This window comes from Pithys albifrons, chromosome 6 (genome assembly GCF_047495875.1).
Source record: "Pithys albifrons albifrons isolate INPA30051 chromosome 6, PitAlb_v1, whole genome shotgun sequence".
Classification (NCBI taxonomy): domain Eukaryota; kingdom Metazoa; phylum Chordata; class Aves; order Passeriformes; family Thamnophilidae; genus Pithys; species Pithys albifrons.
In genome coordinates, this window is record NC_092463.1 from 2,715,232 (window position 1) to 2,733,397 (window position 18,166).

The window sequence follows — 18,166 nt, forward strand, 5'->3', positions numbered from 1 at the left end:
AGATAATTTTGTAGTGTTTGTGCTAAGATTTATTTGCTGGCAGGAGTGATTAACTAAGGCGCCCCCTCCCACTTTTTCCAGCAAAGGTGTGTGTGTGTTGTTTTGGACATCAGTGGACGTGTGACTTCCCTGGGGGCGAGGAGTGAAAAAGTTCAATTTTACTGCGTTTTCATTTTGTTGAGAAGTCCCAGTTACAAAACCTCTTGGTCCCTCCCCGGGGAGGAGCCTCCAGCCCTCGGCTCGCTCCCCGGGGAGGAGCCTCCAGCCCTCGGGTCGCTCCCCGGGGAGGAGCCTCCAGCCCTCGGGTCCCTCCCCGGGGAGGAGCCTCCAGCCCTCGGGTCCCTCCCCGGGGAGGAGCCTCCAGCCCTCGGGTCCCTCCCCGGGGAGGAGCCTCCAGCCCTCGGGTCCCTCCCCGGGGAGGAGCCTCCAGCCCTCGGGTCCCTCCCCGGGGAGGAGTCTCCAGCCCTCGGGTCCCTCCCCGGGGAGGAGCCTCCAGCCCTCGGGTCCCTCCCCGGGGAGGAGCCTCCAGCCCTCGGGTCCCTCCCCGGGGAGGAGCCCGAAATCCTCCGGGGCCCTCCCCGAGAGGGAGAGGAGTTTGACCTTTCAATTTTAGTTGTCAGCGTAGTTTTAAGTGGTCCCTTTCTAGGCTGAGGGGTGGGGAAAACTTTTATTTTTTCTAACTCTGTGTGGCAACCTCGAACTTGTAGTTAAAATGGAACTGAAAGCTGAAGCACCTGTAGTGAAAATGGAACTGAAATCTAAAGTACTTGTATCCCCCATGAGCCTCCAAAAGATAATCCTTTCCCCTCACAAATGCACGTGGGCAGATTACCACCACTAAGAAATAGTACAGGAAGAGAGAGGCACTTTGGACTCATGGATTGCGAAAGGGAATCTCTAACGCCCTCATGGACGGTCCACATACTAATAAACTACAAATGTTAATTGAGAGGTGGCCAGTGACTCAGGAGATGTGCTGTAAATGCATGAAAGAAAACAAGAACACCCAAGGGTATTTTAACATTGACCCTAAAAGGGGTCAGGCAAACTTTTCTTTTACAGACAAAAACGTTCAGAACTGTGAATGAAGAAACCTTTAATGGGGACTATGGCTTGGTTTACTGCTGTGTTTTATAAATAATGTTAGTTGTGTTAGCATTATTATTTACTTTAACCACTCTCAAGCATATGTTCTACAGCTTTGACAGTCGTTGGGTCTGCCAGATGAAGCACCTCTGTCTGCAAGAACTTGAAGTGCTAAAACTCCTTCCTCTTTCTGGAGTTCTGGTACACCCACCCCAATGACAGAGTGGCCAAACAAGCTGTTCTCTCTCTCTCTTTTTGTGACCCGGGAGCCACAACACCTGCATACATGTGCTTCAGCACTAGAAGAGTGGTGTTATATGTCCTTTCTAATTAACTTCACACAAGTTCTTTAGCTTCGCTAATTTACATGGTAACCAGAGTACACCATGCACGACACCGACTTCTAAATTGTAGGTGCAGTTTATTGTAGTAGAAACTATAGAAGAATGCGATGAAGGTAATCCCTCCATGGTAAGCAAGGGGCTGAAGCCGTGCTGGTAACCTGGGGCTGGGCAAGGCAGTCCCTTGGCCTTGGCCGGCCTCGGCGAGCTGTGCCAGCTGCTCTCAGCTCTGCTGCTGCCTCCCTCTTCAACTGCCCGTGCCCAGCGGGACAGGCCTTTGGCCTCAGGGCCCTGTGGCAGCAGCGTGGGGGCTGCACTGCCACAGTGGGGCAGCTGTTTGGGGCCTCACAGCACAGCATTGTGTTCCACACAGGTCAAAAGCCTCTGCAGCCACTCTGAAAGCCTCCTGGAGCTGCTGTGTGATGGAGACAGAGAGCTGGTCATCATGAGCCTCTCTGTGTTCCTGAATGTGCTCCGGGAGGAGGACAGTAGAGCACTCAGCTCCACTGCCCCCAGGCTGGCTGAGGCGCTCCTGCCTCTCTTTGACAACGTAAGGCTCTGTGTCCCCAGCCACAGGCACTGGGTGCTGCCAGGAAACCTGGTGCCCTGTGCATTTTCAGGCCTGGGTCTCCTCCTGGTGGGCATGGAGCAGCCAGTGCTGAGCTCTTTCTCTCTTCTTTGGCCCCAGGACAACAGTCATCTGAGGCTGCTCTCCATCTGCCTCTTGCGAGAGCTCGTGGAGTTGCTGGCAGAAGAGGGAGCAAAGGCCTGGAAGACGCTGATGCGCCAGAGCCTGGTGCCCCTGTTCTTCCACTGGCACGACAAGAACCAGCGTGTGGCAGAGGTGAGCACTTGTGGGCTCCGGTGTCCCCAGGGGAAGGGGCTGGGATGCCTCCTGCCCTGGGGCCTGGCGGGCTCCGGCCTGCGCCTGGCCTTGCTCCAGGGACACAGCTCCTGTGCCCTGGGCTCTGGTGCCATGTCCCGCTCTCTGCTGCTCTGCAGGCCTCTCGGGGAATGTTGCTTCGTGCTGCAACGTTCCTCAAGAGGAGGGATATGGAGCATCTCCTTAAGACAGAGAAGCCCTTCAAGTTCTGCGACCACCTGGTAGGGACGACCCCAAAGGCCCAGCCCCGGGCTGGACAAGCCCCCAGCCCCCGATGCCCAGTGTGTGGGCTGGCACTGTGCCCCTGCCCAATGCTGTGCCCACCTCTGGGACACCAGCCTGGGCTCCACACGCTCCTCCCTTGTCTCGGGCTGTGCGGGCAGGGGAGGCCAGTGCTGGGCACGGGCAGTGTCCAGCCAAGGGGCACAGCCTGAGCCGACCCTTCCCCCCTGACCCGGCGCTCTCTGCAGATGGAAAAGGACGTGACCAGACGAGCCAAGTACCTGAGCCAGGCCCTGCCGTACCTGCAGAGCCCACAGGAGCCCCTGCGAAAGGCGGCCCTCAAGTTCATGGGTGAGCCCCCAGCCCGCGCTGCCTCCCCGCCCGCTGCAGCTCGGCCCCAGCCCCGCCTGCTGCAGCCGCAGCACCAGCCGGCCCAGGGGCTGTGCAGCCTGACAGGCTCGCTGTTCACAGGGCTCGCCAAGTGGCACATGAAAGACCAGCCCAAAGACCTGGCGCGCATCATCAAGGGTGAGTCAGGGCACTGGGCTGGCACTGGGGGCTGGCGGGGACGAACACAGGCCCTGGATACGGAGCTGCAGTCCCTGCCTGCTTGCACAAGGCTCTGTTCCCTGCACGGCATCACCAGGACACACACACACAACACAGGATCCAAGGACACAGGGGGACTGGTGGACAGCACCTTCCCGCTCCTCCTCTCGGCTCCTGCTCCCTCCTGGCCATGGCAAGAGCTGCTTGGGATGGCCCTTCCAGGAGGGGCTCCTCGGGTGCCCCCACAACCGGGCTCTGACCGTGGCTCCCTTCCTCTCTCTGCCAGCCCTTGACGACGCCATGAGTGAGGAAACCTGTCCCGCATATACCAACATGCGATTTGCAGTTTGGGACACTTACAGACGGGCAGTAGAAAATTCTTCTGCTGCACCGAGACACCCGACGTCCCAGCGACAGGACCGCAACAAAGCCCCGACGCCACGTCTTTGCGGAGCTGGAGCTCCGCCTTTTTCCGAGCTCCAGTGAGGTGGCAGCAAGACTCGACTTGTCGTGGCCTCTACGTCACTTACCGATATTTCCCTCCCTTCCATTCCCTTCTCCTGACCCTACTTCATCCCTCCCTTTCCTGGGCTCGCTCTCTACACTGCTGGCTCCCTCAAGCCCTCAGACCCTTCCCCTTGTCTTCTGTTCACAGCTCATCCCCGACTTCTTTCTGCCCGCAGCTCATCCCTCCCCTTCCCTTCTGCTCAGTGCTCGTCCCAGCCCCTTCTCTTCTTCCCGCACACTTCATTCATCCCCTTCCCTTTAAGAAAGATTCCTGCAATTCCATGCATCTTTGTTACACTCAAACACCACAAAACCTGAGCCGTGGGGCACACGCATGTGCCCCTTCCGTTCTCCTGCCCAAGGCTCTTCCCTGCCCTTTCCCTTCTGCCCAGTGCCCCTTCCCTTCTGCCCACAGCTTATCCCTCCCCTTCTCTTCTGCCCAATGCTCGTCCCAGCCCCTTCTCTTCTTCCCACACACTTCATTCATCCCCTTCCCTTTAAGAAAGATTCCTGCAATTCCATGCATCTTTGTTACACTCAAACGCCACAAAACCTGAGCCGTGGGGCGCACGCATGTGCCCCTTCCGTTCTCCTGCCCAAGGCTCATCCCTGCCCTTTCCCTTCTGCCCAGTGCCCCTTCCCTTCTGCCCACAGCTTATCCCTCCCCTTCTCCTGCCTACAGCTCATCCCTTCTTCCCAAAGCTCATCCCTTACTGCCCCTCTCGCCCCTCTCTGTTCCTCGCTCCCCCTTCGGCCCTTCTCCATCACCGCCACTCACTCTTCCTTTACTTGCTCACCACCTCTCCCCCCACCGCCCCACACACCCATAACACCCCCGGACAGCTCCGGGGATACCTCAGCCACCTCCGCACCGCCCCTCTCCCCTCATAACCCCTTTATAAACCCCCTGTGCCCTTCCCATCTTCCCTTCTCTGCTCCTGTCTGCCCTCTGCCCGGCACGGAGTTGCGGCGGCGGGACCAGAGGGACGAGCGGCGGGACGGGGCGGCTGCGCTTCGGTGCATGGCGGTGTCCAGCCGGGGCTGAGGGAAGGCACGCAGCGGGGCGGTGCCTCCCGCTGCCCCATGGCCGGCGCTGAGGGGGCGGCCGTGCCCTACGCCGTGGAGCTGGGGCTCACCGTGCTCCACACGGCGCTCTACGCCGCGCTCTTCCTCTTCGCTTACCTGCCGCTCTGGCTGCTGCTCTACTACCGACAGCGCCGCCTTAGCTACCACATGCTCTTCTCTCTTCCTCTGCCTGCTCTGGGCAGCCCTCAGGACCACGCTCTGCTCTTCCCGCCTCCACAATTCTCACCTCCAGCTGCCTTGCGCCCACCTCCTTCCTCCTCCAGCCTCTGCATTTGGGGTGCAGGGACGTGCCCTGCGCCCACCTGGCATGTTCCTCTCTGCAGCCCGGAGCTATTCCGGGGTGTGGGGAGGGGATAGTTTTAATCCAGGCCCCCCCTTAGTAACCAGTTGTAACCAGGGAAGTGGACATTACCCAGGTATTCCACGCTTTTTTTCCACTTGAGAAGATAAAAGGAAGCTACTTGTTTTCTTCGGCGAGGCTTGAGAGAGGGAGTCCTGCCGTCAGGCTCTTATTGGAGCCACGCAAGAGATTTTGAGAGGGAGAGTGAGCTAGTTTTCTCTTGAGAGTTGGTGAAATTGTATTTCTGCCACCTTTTAGAGGTTTTCATTGTATTTGCCTATTTTGTGTTTTGTCCAAGTTTGTCCCTGTTTCCCTTCTTTATTCCCCAGGAGCTCCTGACAATGTGTAAAAATTGTATATATATTTGTAAATATTAGAAAAGACATACTGATTTAATTCAATTTTTTTCAAGTTCTTGACTTCTTTGTAGTTTTTGTTTCCCTTCCCTTTGCTTGGGAGAGCGGGAAGGGGAAAGAAAGAAGGCAGTTAGGGCTTGGCAAGTTTTAAATCCTCTCTTGTATTTATACGCATTTATGTCACTTAAATGGATGCTATTTTGATAAAATTATGTTGGTTTTCCTTTCCTCTCTGTTCAGAAGTTATAATTGAACCTATTTAGGATTAACAAAAAAAGCACATTACCCTTTACCTGATACATTTGTAACAATAAAGAGACAAAAATTCTGCACTACCTTTTCTGCTCTCAGCTGCTGATTTTCCCATTTTTAATTTCAGGGAGAACCAGAGAATTTAAAGGGTGGGAAGGGACCTTAAAGCTCATCAACGCCCAAACCCCAATACATGTAGTAAGTGTCAATTTTCCTGAACAGACTGATTTTGCTGGAAGGTGTCACTTACTGTCCATGGCAAGTGGTCGGAAGAAGATGGTCTTTAAGGTCAACAATCTCTATAACATAATAAAAATATTTCCAAGTCTCTGGGACTTTAACAACACTACACAAGTTAGAGTAGCCACCCATCCTTTTGGGACCCTTTCAGAATTAGAGAAAAACAGTTTGTGTCAGATTGGCACATGCTGTTAAAGCTTTCTAACCTTTCTATCCTAGTCTGGATTCTCAAAGCCTGATCCATATACACACCACCTTTGGAAGCCACAAGCCCATCTACAGCCATTCCGTTCTGTTTGGCTGCCTTAGGAAAGCTGCTCATTTCCATTTACAAGCCTTTTTAACCATGAGAGGAGCCTGCTCACAAACTTGCCCTTCTTCTTTCCATGCCCCTCAACTCTTTGAAGCCATGTTTGCTATTCTACGCAAGGTCCTGATTAGGATGGTTGACTAATCCAGCTACAAATGGCCATGTTATAATACTACAAACCATATTCTGCAAAGGCAAAAGGGAAATCACTTAATGATACTCCTGTCTGATTCCGTTCTGGCTTTATCTGCAGTGAGCTCACTGCTCTCTTCTTCTTCCCTACGTCTTGGTTACTTCTTCTCTGACCTGAGATCTCATCTCAGCCATTGTGCTCACAGTCCAAAACCTTTCTGTGCTGATGCATCCCATGGTCAGGCCCTCGTCTGGATTACCTGAGCTGGAGCTTTTCTGGCAGATTCACTGTCTCGGACCAAACTGTGCCACTCTCAGAGCACATTCTGCACAAGCACCTCCTGCAGATCTGCTCTCCTGGAATAACTTCAGGAACATCATCTTGTTCCAGTAACGCAGCTCGGTGCTGTGTCCTGCTCGGGGACAGCCCCTGACCCCCTCTTTCTTGCAGTCCCGGATGAAGTCCATGCACAGGGATGGAGCAGTGGCTGCTACAGCCCCCACACACCCAGGACACTCTCAAATAACATTGTCCAACTGCTTGGAGAAGGTCCTTGGGTCTGATTTGGACAATTCCCACATCATCTCCTGCCCTAAACATTGTATCCCCACCATCAAGAATCAAAACCCCATTACAATTGTCCACCCGCTCCTCATTAGCCACTGGCCCACCCCAGGAGTCTCCAGGAGTGGGGTGTGGAAAAGTTCTTTCCTTCTGTTCACTCATCAATATCTGACACTCCAAAACATTCATCAAATTCCAGGCACTGAGCAGCAGCAGCAAAACTTCACTGTGTCAACACACAGAAGGCACAACACATCCCTGACATGTCCCTTACAGCTCTCCTCGCATGTATTTAATAAGGATGTGCATTGTCTGGCATCTTAAACTCATGTGAACAGTCCCAAAAATACATTTACTCCCAAGATGAAACTTCCAGCACATGAATAAACAAACAGATCCTTGTCTTAACTTTGAGGTACTTTCTCACAATAGGTGTAGTTCCAATTCTTTCTATATTAGGAAACAATAGAACAGAGGTTTTAGGCCACAGAAGTGAAACCAAACACAGCAGAGATGTCCAGTACAAACTCTTTGCGTGGGCAGAATTTCCTTGTGCCACATCAGTTTTGCTTGGGAATGCTGCAGTGGAAACCAGGGGCTGGGATCACTGCATCCCCTCTGGGATCCCACCTCCTTTCCCTGACACTTTGCCTCACACAGACCCAGCTGCCCATATATATTTCTGAAGAAGCTGAGGCTGATGTGGGGTGAGGTTTGAGACATACATGACAAGGAAGAACCTCTGTCCTCCTGGAATCATGGACTGCAAAGTCACCTGGGAACCACCTGCACCCTGCAGGGGCTTCCTAGAGCTCAGGACAAACACCATCAGCCTTTATTGGCAGCAATATAAACTCTACACTTTATGGTTTGTTCAAATATCATCACAGAACTACAGAACACTTTGGGTTGAAGGGATCTCAAAGACCATGCAGTTCCATCCCACAGCAGTGAGCTGCTCAGGGAGCGTTGGTGTTTGTGCAACACCCTCACTTGTTTGGGGTGCCTTTGTAACACTGAGTGAACTTTGGTTTCATGGACAGCTTTTATCCCATCCATCCTGGATGCTTTACAGGACGGATTCCTTTAAATCTGGGACAGATTGGCCAGGCTGGAGGAGGCCCCAGAACCCTTTGTGACACTGTGGCCATCGCGGATGGGATGGGACAGGGCAGGGTGTCCCAGGGCCCTTTGTGACACGATGGCCATCACCAATGCATTGGAAGGGCAGGGTGTCCAAGGGCCCTTTGTGACACACCCTTATATAGGTGTTGGCGCCAACGCGGCCACATCACAGTGCTCAGAGCAGGCGACGGGAGAGGACGGGACAGAGCGGTGTCGTCAGGAGCTTCCTCACAGCACACGCCTTTCTCGCCCACCCGAAGCTTTTCCCAGAGTTCTCTTTCTAGCCAGTACCCTCGAGGCCACCCCACGGGATTTGGTGACCGGGGCTTTTCCCAGGCCTCACCACTCCCTGTGGAAGGGGCCCTCGGGGCCATTCTCCAGGACCAGGGGCTTTTCAGAGGTGTCCCCCTTGCAGGTACCATCCGGACCACACTGGGCCATGGCAGGGGGATGCTTCAGCCTGTTCCGCCTCTTCCGGAGGAAGAAGAAGAACAGGAAAGGCCCTGGGGCTGCCCCAGCACAGCAACCTGAGGAGGTGCAGCACTTCCAGCCCCAGCAGCAGGGTGAGTGCTGGAGCTGGGCCACAGGGATGGCATGGTGGCTGCAGCCAGCTGGGCCCCTTCCCGGCCCCTGTGCACATGCCCACGCAAAGGGACGTGAACAGAGGGCCCAAGGCTGATCCCCGCAGCATCCGTGCTCCAGGCACTGCCTGTGCAGGGCTGGGCTGGGCTCTGTTCTGCGGCCTCTCCCGCAGCCCCTCAGCTCTGACTGCGCTTGCTCTTTGCCAGACCCAGCCCGGGACCGGACACAAGAGCAGCACCGTGCCCGTGGCCGCTTCCGCAGAGCTGTTCAGGTACCTGCAGCCATTCCCACCTGGCTGCACCTGCTGGCACTGCTCAGCCTGTCACCGCTGGCACACCACTCCATGGCATTTCCCTCTCTTCCCTGCCCTTTCTTCTCCTGCAGAGATTGCTGAAATTCATGGCAATTCGGCGTAGAACAGCCAGGACCACACCAGCTGACGCTGTGGCACAGTCTGACACCAGGCCAAGCAAGATCGAGGTGAAGGCTGATGTCCACCCTGCACCTGTTGATGGTGCAGAAAACTCTGACATGGCATCAGCTGATGGCAAGGAAACCTGTGACATGGCACCCACTGTGGACAAAGCCAACTGTGACATGGAACCAATTCAGGCCAGAGCCAACTGGCACTCACTACCAGTTGATGGCACAGAAACCTCAGACGTGGCAGCAAGGAAGGGTACAGACAACTGTGAGTCAGCACCAGGTGATGATGCAGCAACATCTTCCATGTCACCAAGTGATGGCACAGACAGCTCTGACACCAGCCTGAGCAGTGCCATCACAAATGCTGACCCAGCACCAGAAGACAGAGAAACCACTGAAGTGCCACCCAGTGATGACACAGACACTTGTGAGCCAGCACCAATTGATGGCATAACCTCGGACACCGCTTGGACTGATGACCCTGACTCTGTGTTGACAGATGACATGACAGACTCTGACACCGCAGCAACTGATGCCATGGCCAAGGATGATGCCATGGCCAAGGGCATAGGAAGCACTGCTGTCACTGAGGCACTCAATCCAGAAGATTTCCAGGAGAAAGATGTCCCCAGTGCAAAGCAAGTAAGCAGACACACTGTGGCCAGGGCTCCAGCCCTGCCAGGGCTCTTGTGGCCCCTCAAGTCAGAACCGCTGGGCCCCCTCAGCCTTTGAGGCCAGCACAGTGTGGTGGGAAGAGAAGCCCTTCCCAGGGGAAGCTGGGACACTGGCTGGCTCTGGCACCTCACCAACTGTCCCCCGTTCCTCCTTCAGGTGCCAGACATCGTCAGGTACATCCACCAGTGGCTCATGTGCCAGTGGTCTCCAGATGTCACACCGCCCAGGAACATTTGCAGCCTGGCCGACGCACACCCCCACGATGTTGTGACGACTCTCCTGCGCTGTGCCCCATCCTGTGACAGGTACAGGGCCCAGCTGCTTTGCTGGCTCAGGGCTCACCAGCCTTTAGAACCCATCACCTTGCAGAGCCTGTCTCCCATGCTCTGCCAGATACAAACACAGAGTTCCACGCCCCTCTGGCGCCTCCCTTTCCCACCCTGCCATGTCAGCCCCCAGTCCTGCTGCCATGCTCCCTCCTGGCCCCTCAAAGCACTCTGGCTCTTTCCCCTGGGCCCCCACGGCTGCCAAGGCCGTGGCACTGTGGCCCAGAGCTCCCTGACAAAGAGCTCTGACCCCACAGAGCTGCTGCAATCCTGTGGAGGACCATGGCCTCCTCGGGAACCACAGCGCAGAAGGTGCTGCCAACGCTGCTCGGCGTCATGGAGGACTGGCCCCTGCACAGCACGGCCACCTCCGACGGGGACGACACCCATGTCTGCGCCCTGGCTGTGAGTTTCTGAACTGGCCTTTGCTGCTCCCACATCGCCTCTCCAGCGGCTCTCCATCCTCCCCCACCACCGCATCTCCCGCCTCGGGCTTTGGGCTGCAGCTCTGCCTTAGGGGCACGTTCAAGGGCACCAGACCTGCTGCTCCCCCTGGGTCTCCCCTGGCCTCTCCCTCCCACACTCGGGCCCTGCCACGTGGACGACCCGGCACTGAGCGTGTCTCCCTGTGGTTCTATTACAGGCAACCCTGGCACTGTGGCTGATGGTCCAGGAGCCCCAGTGCCAGGATGCCCTGAGGATTTATGCCCCCCACCTCCTCCTGGCTCTGCTCAGCCAAGTTCACATGAGCACAGAGCAGATGCCACAGGAGCTCAACACCTTCTGGAGGACATGCCAGGACCAACACGGCCTTCCCACCAACCCCAACAGGTGCTCCATCCCAGTCCTCTCTCCCTCCCACTCCCTCGGGGCTGGGGCCACCGCTCCCACCATGACCTGGGCTTTGCTCTGCACACAGCTTTGCAGTACACACCATCAAGGCCCTGCTCTGCTGCCTGCACTGGGACAACGAGGTGGTGTCAGTGGAGCACAAGCGTGGTTGGGACATGCTCCTCTGTGCTGACACCTACCACTATGCAGTGGGTCTGCTGGCCAGGTGAGACCCCCTTCTCCCCACTGCCCCCACAGCTCTGCCCTGGGCGTGGGGCAACCCACACGACCACCGTGGGTGTAAGTCAAAATGCCTTTGCACCAAGGCTTGGCTGAGGAGAGGTGGGTGCACAGGAGCAGCCACATCCCAAAGCACTTGTGACCCATCCAGGGCTGGTGGGGAAAGATCTGTGAGTGTGTCCTGGCAGAGCTTTGCCCACCCTGCTCAGTGTCCATGGCTGCTTTTTTCCCCCTGACAGGGAGATGGGCCATGTCTTAGTCCCAAGGGATTCCTTGATCCCAACCCACCTGCTGGGGCTCCTCAGCAGGGAGGAGCCGTGCTGGGAGCTCCCTGCCCTGGCGTTCCTGGTGGAGGTGAGCCCGATGGCGAGCGCTGCCTGGCCCAGCTGCCTCCACCTCTCGGCCCTCCCGCAGCAGCAGCTGCCCGGGACGGTGCCCGCACTCTGGGCGGGTCTGGGCTCCTGCCGGCCGGGCACCCCGTCACTGCTCTGTGCCTTTCAGCTCCTGGACGGCCTGGACGTCAGCAAATGGCACCAGAGTGTCCTGCAGGTCCTGTCGAGGCACCTGCGCAGTGAGTGCCCGGAGAGGCGTCGCCTGGCTCTCAGGGGCCTCATGGTTCTCAGCGAGGATCCCTCCATGGTGAGCAAGTGGCTGAAGCCGTGCTGGTAACCTGGGGCTGGGCAAGGCAGTCCCTTGGCCTTGGCCGGCCTCGGCGAGCTGCGCCAGCTACTCTCAGCTCTGCTGCTGCCTCCCTCTTCAACTTCCCGTGCCCAGCGGGACAGGCCTTTGGCCTCAGGGCCCTGTGGCAGCAGCTTGGGGGCTGCACTGCCACAGTGGGGCAGCTGTTTGGGGCCTCACAGCACAGCATTGTGTTCCACACAGGTCAAAAGCCTCTGCAGCCACTCTGAAAGCCTCCTGGAGCTGCTGTGTGATGGAGACAGAGAGCTGGTGATGATGAGCCTCTCTGTGTTCCTGAATGTGCTCCGGGAGGAGGACAGTAGAGCACTCAGCTCCACTGCCCCCAGGCTGGCTGAGGCGCTCCTGCCTCTCTTTGACAACGTAAGGCTCTGTGTCCCCAGCCACAGGCACTGGGTGCTGCCAGGAAACCTGGTGCCCTGTGCATTTTCAGGCCTGGGTCTCCTCCTGGTGGGCATGGAGCAGCCAGTGCTGAGCTCTTTCTCTCTTGTTTGGCCCCAGGACAACAGTCATCTGAGGCTGCTCTCCATCTGCCTCTTGCGAGAGCTCGTGGAGTTGCTGGCAGAAGAGGGAGCAAAGGCCTGGAAGACGCTGATGCGCCAGAGCCTGGTGCCCCTGTTCTTCCACTGGCACGACAAGAACCAGCGCGTGGCAGAGGTGAGCACCTGTGGGCTCAGGTGTCCCCAGGGGAAGGGGCTGGGATGCCTCCTGCCCTGGGGCCTGGCGGGCTCTGGCCTGCGCCTGGCCTTGCTCCAGGGACGCAGCTCCTGTGCCCTGGGCTCTGGTGCCATGTCCCGCTCTCTGCTGCTCTGCAGGCCTCCCGGGGAATGTTACATCGCGCTGCAACGTTCCTCAAGAGGAGGGATCTGGAGCAGCTGATTAAAACAGAGAAGCCCTTCAAGTTCTGCGACCACCTGGTAGGGACGACCCCAAAGGCCCAGCCCCGGGCTGGACAAGCCCCCAGCCCCCGATGCCCAGTGTGTGGGCTGGCACTGTGCCTCTGCCCACTGCTGCGCCCACCTCTGGGACACCAGCCTGGGCTCCACACGCTCCTCCCTTGCCTCGGGCTGTGCGGGCAGGGGAGGCCAGTGCTGGGCACGGGCAGTGCCCGGCCAAGGGGCACAGCCTCAGCCGACCCTTCCCCCCTGACCCGGCGCTCTCTGCAGATGGAAAAGGACGTGAGCAGACGGGCCAAGTACCTGCGCCAGGCCCTGCCGTACCTGCAGAGCCCACAGGAGCCCCTGCGAAAGGCGGCCCTCAAGTTCATGGGTGAGCCCCCAGCCCGCGCTGCCTCCCCGCCCGCTGCAGCTCGGCCCCAGCCCCGCCTGCTGCAGCCGCAGCACCAGCCGGCCCAGGGGCTGTGCAGCCTGACAGGCTCGCTGTTCACAGGGCTCGCCAAGTGGCACATGAAAGACCAGCCCAAAGACCTGGCGCGCATCATCAAGGGTGAGTCAGGGCACTGGGCTGACACTGGGGGCTGGCGGGGACGAACACAGGCCCTGGACACGGAGCTGCAGTCCCTGCCTGCTTGCACAAGGCTCTGTTCCCTGCACGACATGGCCAGGACACACACACACACAGGATCCAAGGACACAGGGGGTCTGGTGGACAGCACCTTCCCGCTCCTCCTCTCGGCTCCTGCTCCCTCCTGGCCATGGCAAGAGCTGCTTGGGATGGCCCCGTCAGGAGGGGCTCCTCGGGTGCCCCCACAACCGGGCTCTGACCGTGGCTCTCTTCCTCTCTCTGCCAGCCCTTGACGACGCCATGAGTGAGGAAACCTGTCCCGCATATACCAACATGCGATTTGCAGTTTGGGACACTTACAGACGGGCAGTAGAAAATTCTTCTGCTGCACCGAGACACCCGACGTCCCAGCGACAGGACCGCAACAAAGCCCCGACGCCACGTCTTTGCAGAGCTGGAGCTCCACCTTCTTCCGAGCTCCAATGAGGCGGCAGAAGATTAGACACCTCGTGGCCTCTGCGTCGCTCATCGATATCTCCCTCCCTTCCATTCCCTTCTCCTGACCTAACTTCATCCTTCCCTTTCCTCATCTCTCTGCACAGCTGCATCCCTCCAGCCCTCACACCCTGCCCCTTCTCTTCTCCTGGCCGCAGCTCATCCCTCCCGTTCCCTTCTGCCCAATGCTCCTCAGTCCCCTTCCTTTCTGCCCACAGCCTATCCCTCCCATTCCTTCTGCCACAAACTCATCCCTTGCCCCTTCCCTTCTCCTGCCCAGTGCTCAGCCTTGCGCCTTCCCTTCTGCCCAAAGCTGATCCCTCCCCTTCCCTTCTCCTCCCCAAAGGTCATCCCTGTCCCTTCCCTTCTCCTCCCCACAGTTCATCCCTGTCCCTTCCCTTCTCCTCCCCAAAGGTCATCCCTGTCCCTTCCCTTCTCCTCCCCACAGTTCATCCCTGTCCCTTCCCTTCTCCTCCCCACAGTTCATCCCTGTCCCTTCCCTTCTCCTCCCCACAGTTCATCCCTGTCCCTTCCCTTCTCCTCCCCAAAGGTCATCCCTGTCCCTTCCCTTCTCCTCCCCACAGTTCATCCCTGTCCCTTCCCTTCTCCTCCCCACAGTTCATCCCTGTCCCTTCCCTTCTCCTCCCCACAGTTCATCCCTGTCCCTTCCCTTCTCCTGCCCCAAGCTCATCCCTGCCCCTTCCCTTCTCCTTCCCCACACTTCATTCCTCCCCTTCCCCTTATTTCAATAAATATATTTCCCCCACTTCTATGCATCTTTGTTACAATCAAACGCCATAAAACCTGAGCCCTGGGGCACACGGGTCTGAGCTCCACCTCATTCTCGGCTCAAGTGAGCCTGACAGTAACACCAGACACCTCCTGTCCTCTACAGCGACATGGACAAATCCCTCCATTCCACTCCCTTCTCCGCACTCCACTTCATCCCTCCCTTTCCTGGCCTCTCTCTCTGGACAGCTGTCTCCCTCAAGCCCTCAGACCCTGCCCCTTCCCTTCTGCCCAAAGCTCACCCTGCCCCTTCCCTTCTCCTGCCCAGAGCCATTCCCACCCACACCCTGGCACAGGCTGCCAGCTCCTCATGGCTGCTCTGGGATCAGCCCAAGCTCCCAAACAAGCAGGGAAAACCTCTCTGCCATGCTCTGAGAGACAGGATTTATTGACAGCCAGGCACGCTCAGCCTCACAGGCTCCTTCTCCCACAGCTGGTGATGCCTCAAAAGGCCACAAAGAATCCTCCAACACTCCTTTTTGAGTCTGCAAGCTGGCTGCACAGGAATCCTTTCCAAAGCACACCCCCAGGGTTACAGAGGTGCTGTAGTTTTATCCTGCAACACCTGACGCTCCATCAGCTGTGAACCCACACCCCAAACCAGCCCTCCCACAGCACTGCACTCCCCACGTCTCTGACACGCCCCCAAACTGGGTTGGAAGGCTCAAAAACACCTTTGTCCTTCTCCTCCCCATCTTGTCCCGTTCTTGACCTCGGGCCCTGGGCACAAAACCAGCCTTCTGGAACAGCTTCAGGCTCCTTGGACTGCCTTGGTGGGATGTCATGTCTCTTTTTCACGATGTTTTCACAGATACAGGAGCCTTCTTATCTCATTAGAAATTCCTCTCTGTTGAAACTCTTAACAAAGCATCTTAGAAAATGGGTGCAAAGGCATTATTTCCATACCAGGATCTGTGTAATAGAGGTTTTAGGCTCCATTTGCCTCCCTCAGAGACTGAAAAGGATTCCATCCTGTTAAGTCTCTGCTAGTTACAGTTCATGTTGAACCATAAGGGTGAAAAATAACTACAACACTGGATCCCACTGCAGCCTCATCTGCCAACACAAACGAGGAGTACAATTGTCAGGAACAGCTGTTTTATCGGGGCCCGATCCCGTAACTAGGGAGGAAGTTTGTGGCACATATTTTCAAAACCCTAAAGAGGACAGGATGACTTTTATAGTATAAAGGGACTGACTGCCAGTCACACATCTAGAGGCCTGCCGGGAGCTCAGCCAGAGCACGGGGTGTGTGGAGTTTGGTGCAACACCAAACAGCACCCTGGCCCCATCAGGAGCTCCTGACAGAGAACTTGCATTCTCTGAAAGGTTTTCAGGCCCTGTCGGGGCAGACCACCCTGCCACACTCTGCCCCTTGACTGCAGTCAATTGTCTTTACCCCATGGAGTGGTAGTGCAGGTACCTCTTGCCTCCATGCCATAAAAGCCTCCTCTGGAGATGTGTGTGTTGTCACAACAACGAGTGACATTGATATCAAGTGTACACACATAGATGTGCCTCTAATGAACCCCAACACAACAGCTGCATCACAGGAACAGGGAGTCTCATTGCAGCAAGCTGAGTATTTGCTGCAGCCAGGGACAATCGAAACAAATCACCTCATGGGCCATGTTTCCACTTTGTTTCAGACATTGCAAGCAAGATGTGAACATGGACCTCGGGGGGAGCTCCTAAAATCAGTCTCTGCTTGCAGGGACTGGGAGAGCTCCACAGGTTACTCAGACACTTCTTTCCCTTTCACTGGCACTGCTTAGCACAGGATTCTTCTCTGGAGAACTCAGCATTTCCCATATTCCTTGCTCAACACATCAGGCAATTTTACAAAACATCCTGGAGACAAATTTAAAGGGAGACACATTTCAGTTCAGAATCACAGGAAACTCTGTGTGGATTCTCCAGCTGAATTCAGGGAGGAATGTCTTTCCCTGCTGCAGCAATCAGAGACAAGATACAAACATTCAAAGCAATGCTGGGGAGAGCCATAGACTGACTGAAAAACTACCGGGACCAAAAATTGACACATCTAAACACTGCAAGTTACCCAGAGAGAGTGTATAGAAACAATCAATGCAGCAAAAACACAGTGTGAGTTTTCTCTTCTGTTCCGTATCATCTTCTCATGAACCACCTGCAAGAGGAGAAAACTCAGGCCCACTTAGACCTGTTGACAGAGGGCACTGCCCACCTGGCTGTGACTCAATAATCAAACTCACAGGAAAAGGAACCAAAAGACAACAAAGGACAATAATGACAGTCTATAATATAATGAAAATATTTCCAAGTCTCTGGGACTTTAACAACACTACACAAGTTAGAGTAGCCACCCATCCTTTTGGGACCCTTTCAGAATTAGAGAAAAACAGTTTGTGCCAGATTGGCACATGCTGTTAAAGCTTTCTAACCTTTCTATCCTAGTCTGGATTCTCAAAGCCTGATCCATATACACACCACCTTTGGAAGCCACAAGCCCATCTACAGCCATTCAGTTCTGTTTGGCTGCCTTAGGAAAGCTGCTCATTTCCATTTACAAGACTTTTTAACCATGAGAGGAGCCTGCTCACAAACTTGCCCTTCTTCTTTCCATGCCCCTCAGCTCTTTGAAGCCACGTTTGCTATTCTACGCAAGGTCCTGCTTAGGATGGTTGACTAATTCAGCTACAAATGGCCATGTTATAATACTACAAACCATATTCTGCAAAGGCAAAAGGGAAATCACTTAATGATACTCCTGTCTGATTCCGTTCTGGCTTTATCTGCAGTGAGCTCACTGCTCTCTTCTTCTTCCCTACGTCTTGGTTACTTCTTCTCTGTCCTGAGATCTCAACTCAGCCATTGTGCTCACAGTCCAAAAGTTTTCTGTGCTGATGCATCCCATGGTCAGGCCCTCGTCTGGGTTACCTGAGCTGGAGCTTTTCTGGCAGATTCACTGTCTCGGACCAAACTGTGCCACTCTCAGTGCACATTCTGCACAAGCACCTCCTGCAGATCTGCTCTCCTGGAATAACTTCAGGAACATCATCTTGTTCCAGTAACGCAGCTCGGTGCTGTGTCCTGCTCGGGGACAGCCCCTGGCCCCCTCTTTCTTGCAGTCCTGAATGAAGTCCATGCACAGGGATGGAGCAGTGGCTGCTACAGCCCCTACACACCCAGGCCACTCTCAAATAACAATGTCCACTGGCTTGGAGAAGGCCCTCGGCTCTGATTTGGACAATTCCCACATCATCTCCTGCCCTAAACATTGTATCCCCACCATCAAGAATCAAAACCCCATTACAATTGTCCACCCGCTCCTCATTAGCCACTGGCCCACCCCAGGAGTCTCCAGGAGTGGGGTGTGGAAAAGTTCTTTCCTTCTGTTCACTCATCAGTATCTGACACTCCAAAACATTCATCAAATTCCAGGCACTGAGCAGCAGCAGCAAAACTTCACTGTGTCAACACACAGAAGGCACAACACATCCCTGACATATCCCTTACAACTCTCCTCGCATGTATTTAATAAGGATGTGCATTGTCTGGCATCTTAAACTCATGTGAACAGTCCCAAAAATACATTTACTCCCAAGATGAAACTTCCAGCACATGAATAAACAAACAGATCCTTGTCTTAACTTTGAGGTACTTTCT

At 55.7% G+C, this 18,166-nt stretch overlaps 3 protein-coding genes across 8 annotated transcripts in view; 2 read left to right on the plus strand and 1 right to left on the minus strand.

Moving 5' to 3' along the window:
• The window catches only part of TXNDC16 (thioredoxin domain containing 16), a 113,848-nt gene that overhangs the window by 36,586 nt on the left and 59,096 nt on the right, over nucleotides 1-18,166 (minus strand). The window contains exon 1 of one of the 6 annotated variants that reach the window (XM_071557225.1): nucleotides 4,771-5,041. The exons of the other annotated variants lie outside the window; for them this stretch is intronic. The gene's annotated coding sequence lies outside the window, so the exon portion shown is untranslated. Of the gene's footprint in view, nucleotides 1-4,770; nucleotides 5,042-18,166 lie in introns of those variants that run through there. 6 annotated transcript variants of the gene reach the window in all.
• On the plus strand, nucleotides 1,698-5,582 carry LOC139673649 (maestro heat-like repeat-containing protein family member 6). Its single transcript, XM_071559430.1, has 6 exons — nucleotides 1,698-1,977; nucleotides 2,116-2,271; nucleotides 2,430-2,531; nucleotides 2,781-2,883; nucleotides 3,004-3,060; nucleotides 3,368-5,582. The coding sequence occupies exons 1-6, from the start codon at nucleotides 1,873-1,875 to the stop codon at nucleotides 3,565-3,567; spliced, it is 723 nt and encodes a 240-aa protein (XP_071415531.1). The 5' UTR covers nucleotides 1,698-1,872; the 3' UTR covers nucleotides 3,568-5,582.
• LOC139672995 (uncharacterized) lies at nucleotides 4,672-13,720 on the plus strand. Its single transcript, XM_071557859.1, has 17 exons — nucleotides 4,672-4,951; nucleotides 8,138-8,310; nucleotides 8,410-8,557; nucleotides 8,783-8,847; nucleotides 8,961-9,644; nucleotides 9,834-9,982; nucleotides 10,261-10,408; nucleotides 10,647-10,834; nucleotides 10,923-11,060; nucleotides 11,314-11,428; nucleotides 11,576-11,713; nucleotides 11,957-12,133; nucleotides 12,272-12,427; nucleotides 12,586-12,687; nucleotides 12,937-13,039; nucleotides 13,160-13,216; nucleotides 13,521-13,720. Exons 1-17 carry the CDS (start codon nucleotides 4,672-4,674, stop codon nucleotides 13,718-13,720), a joined length of 3,021 nt encoding a protein of 1,006 aa, XP_071413960.1.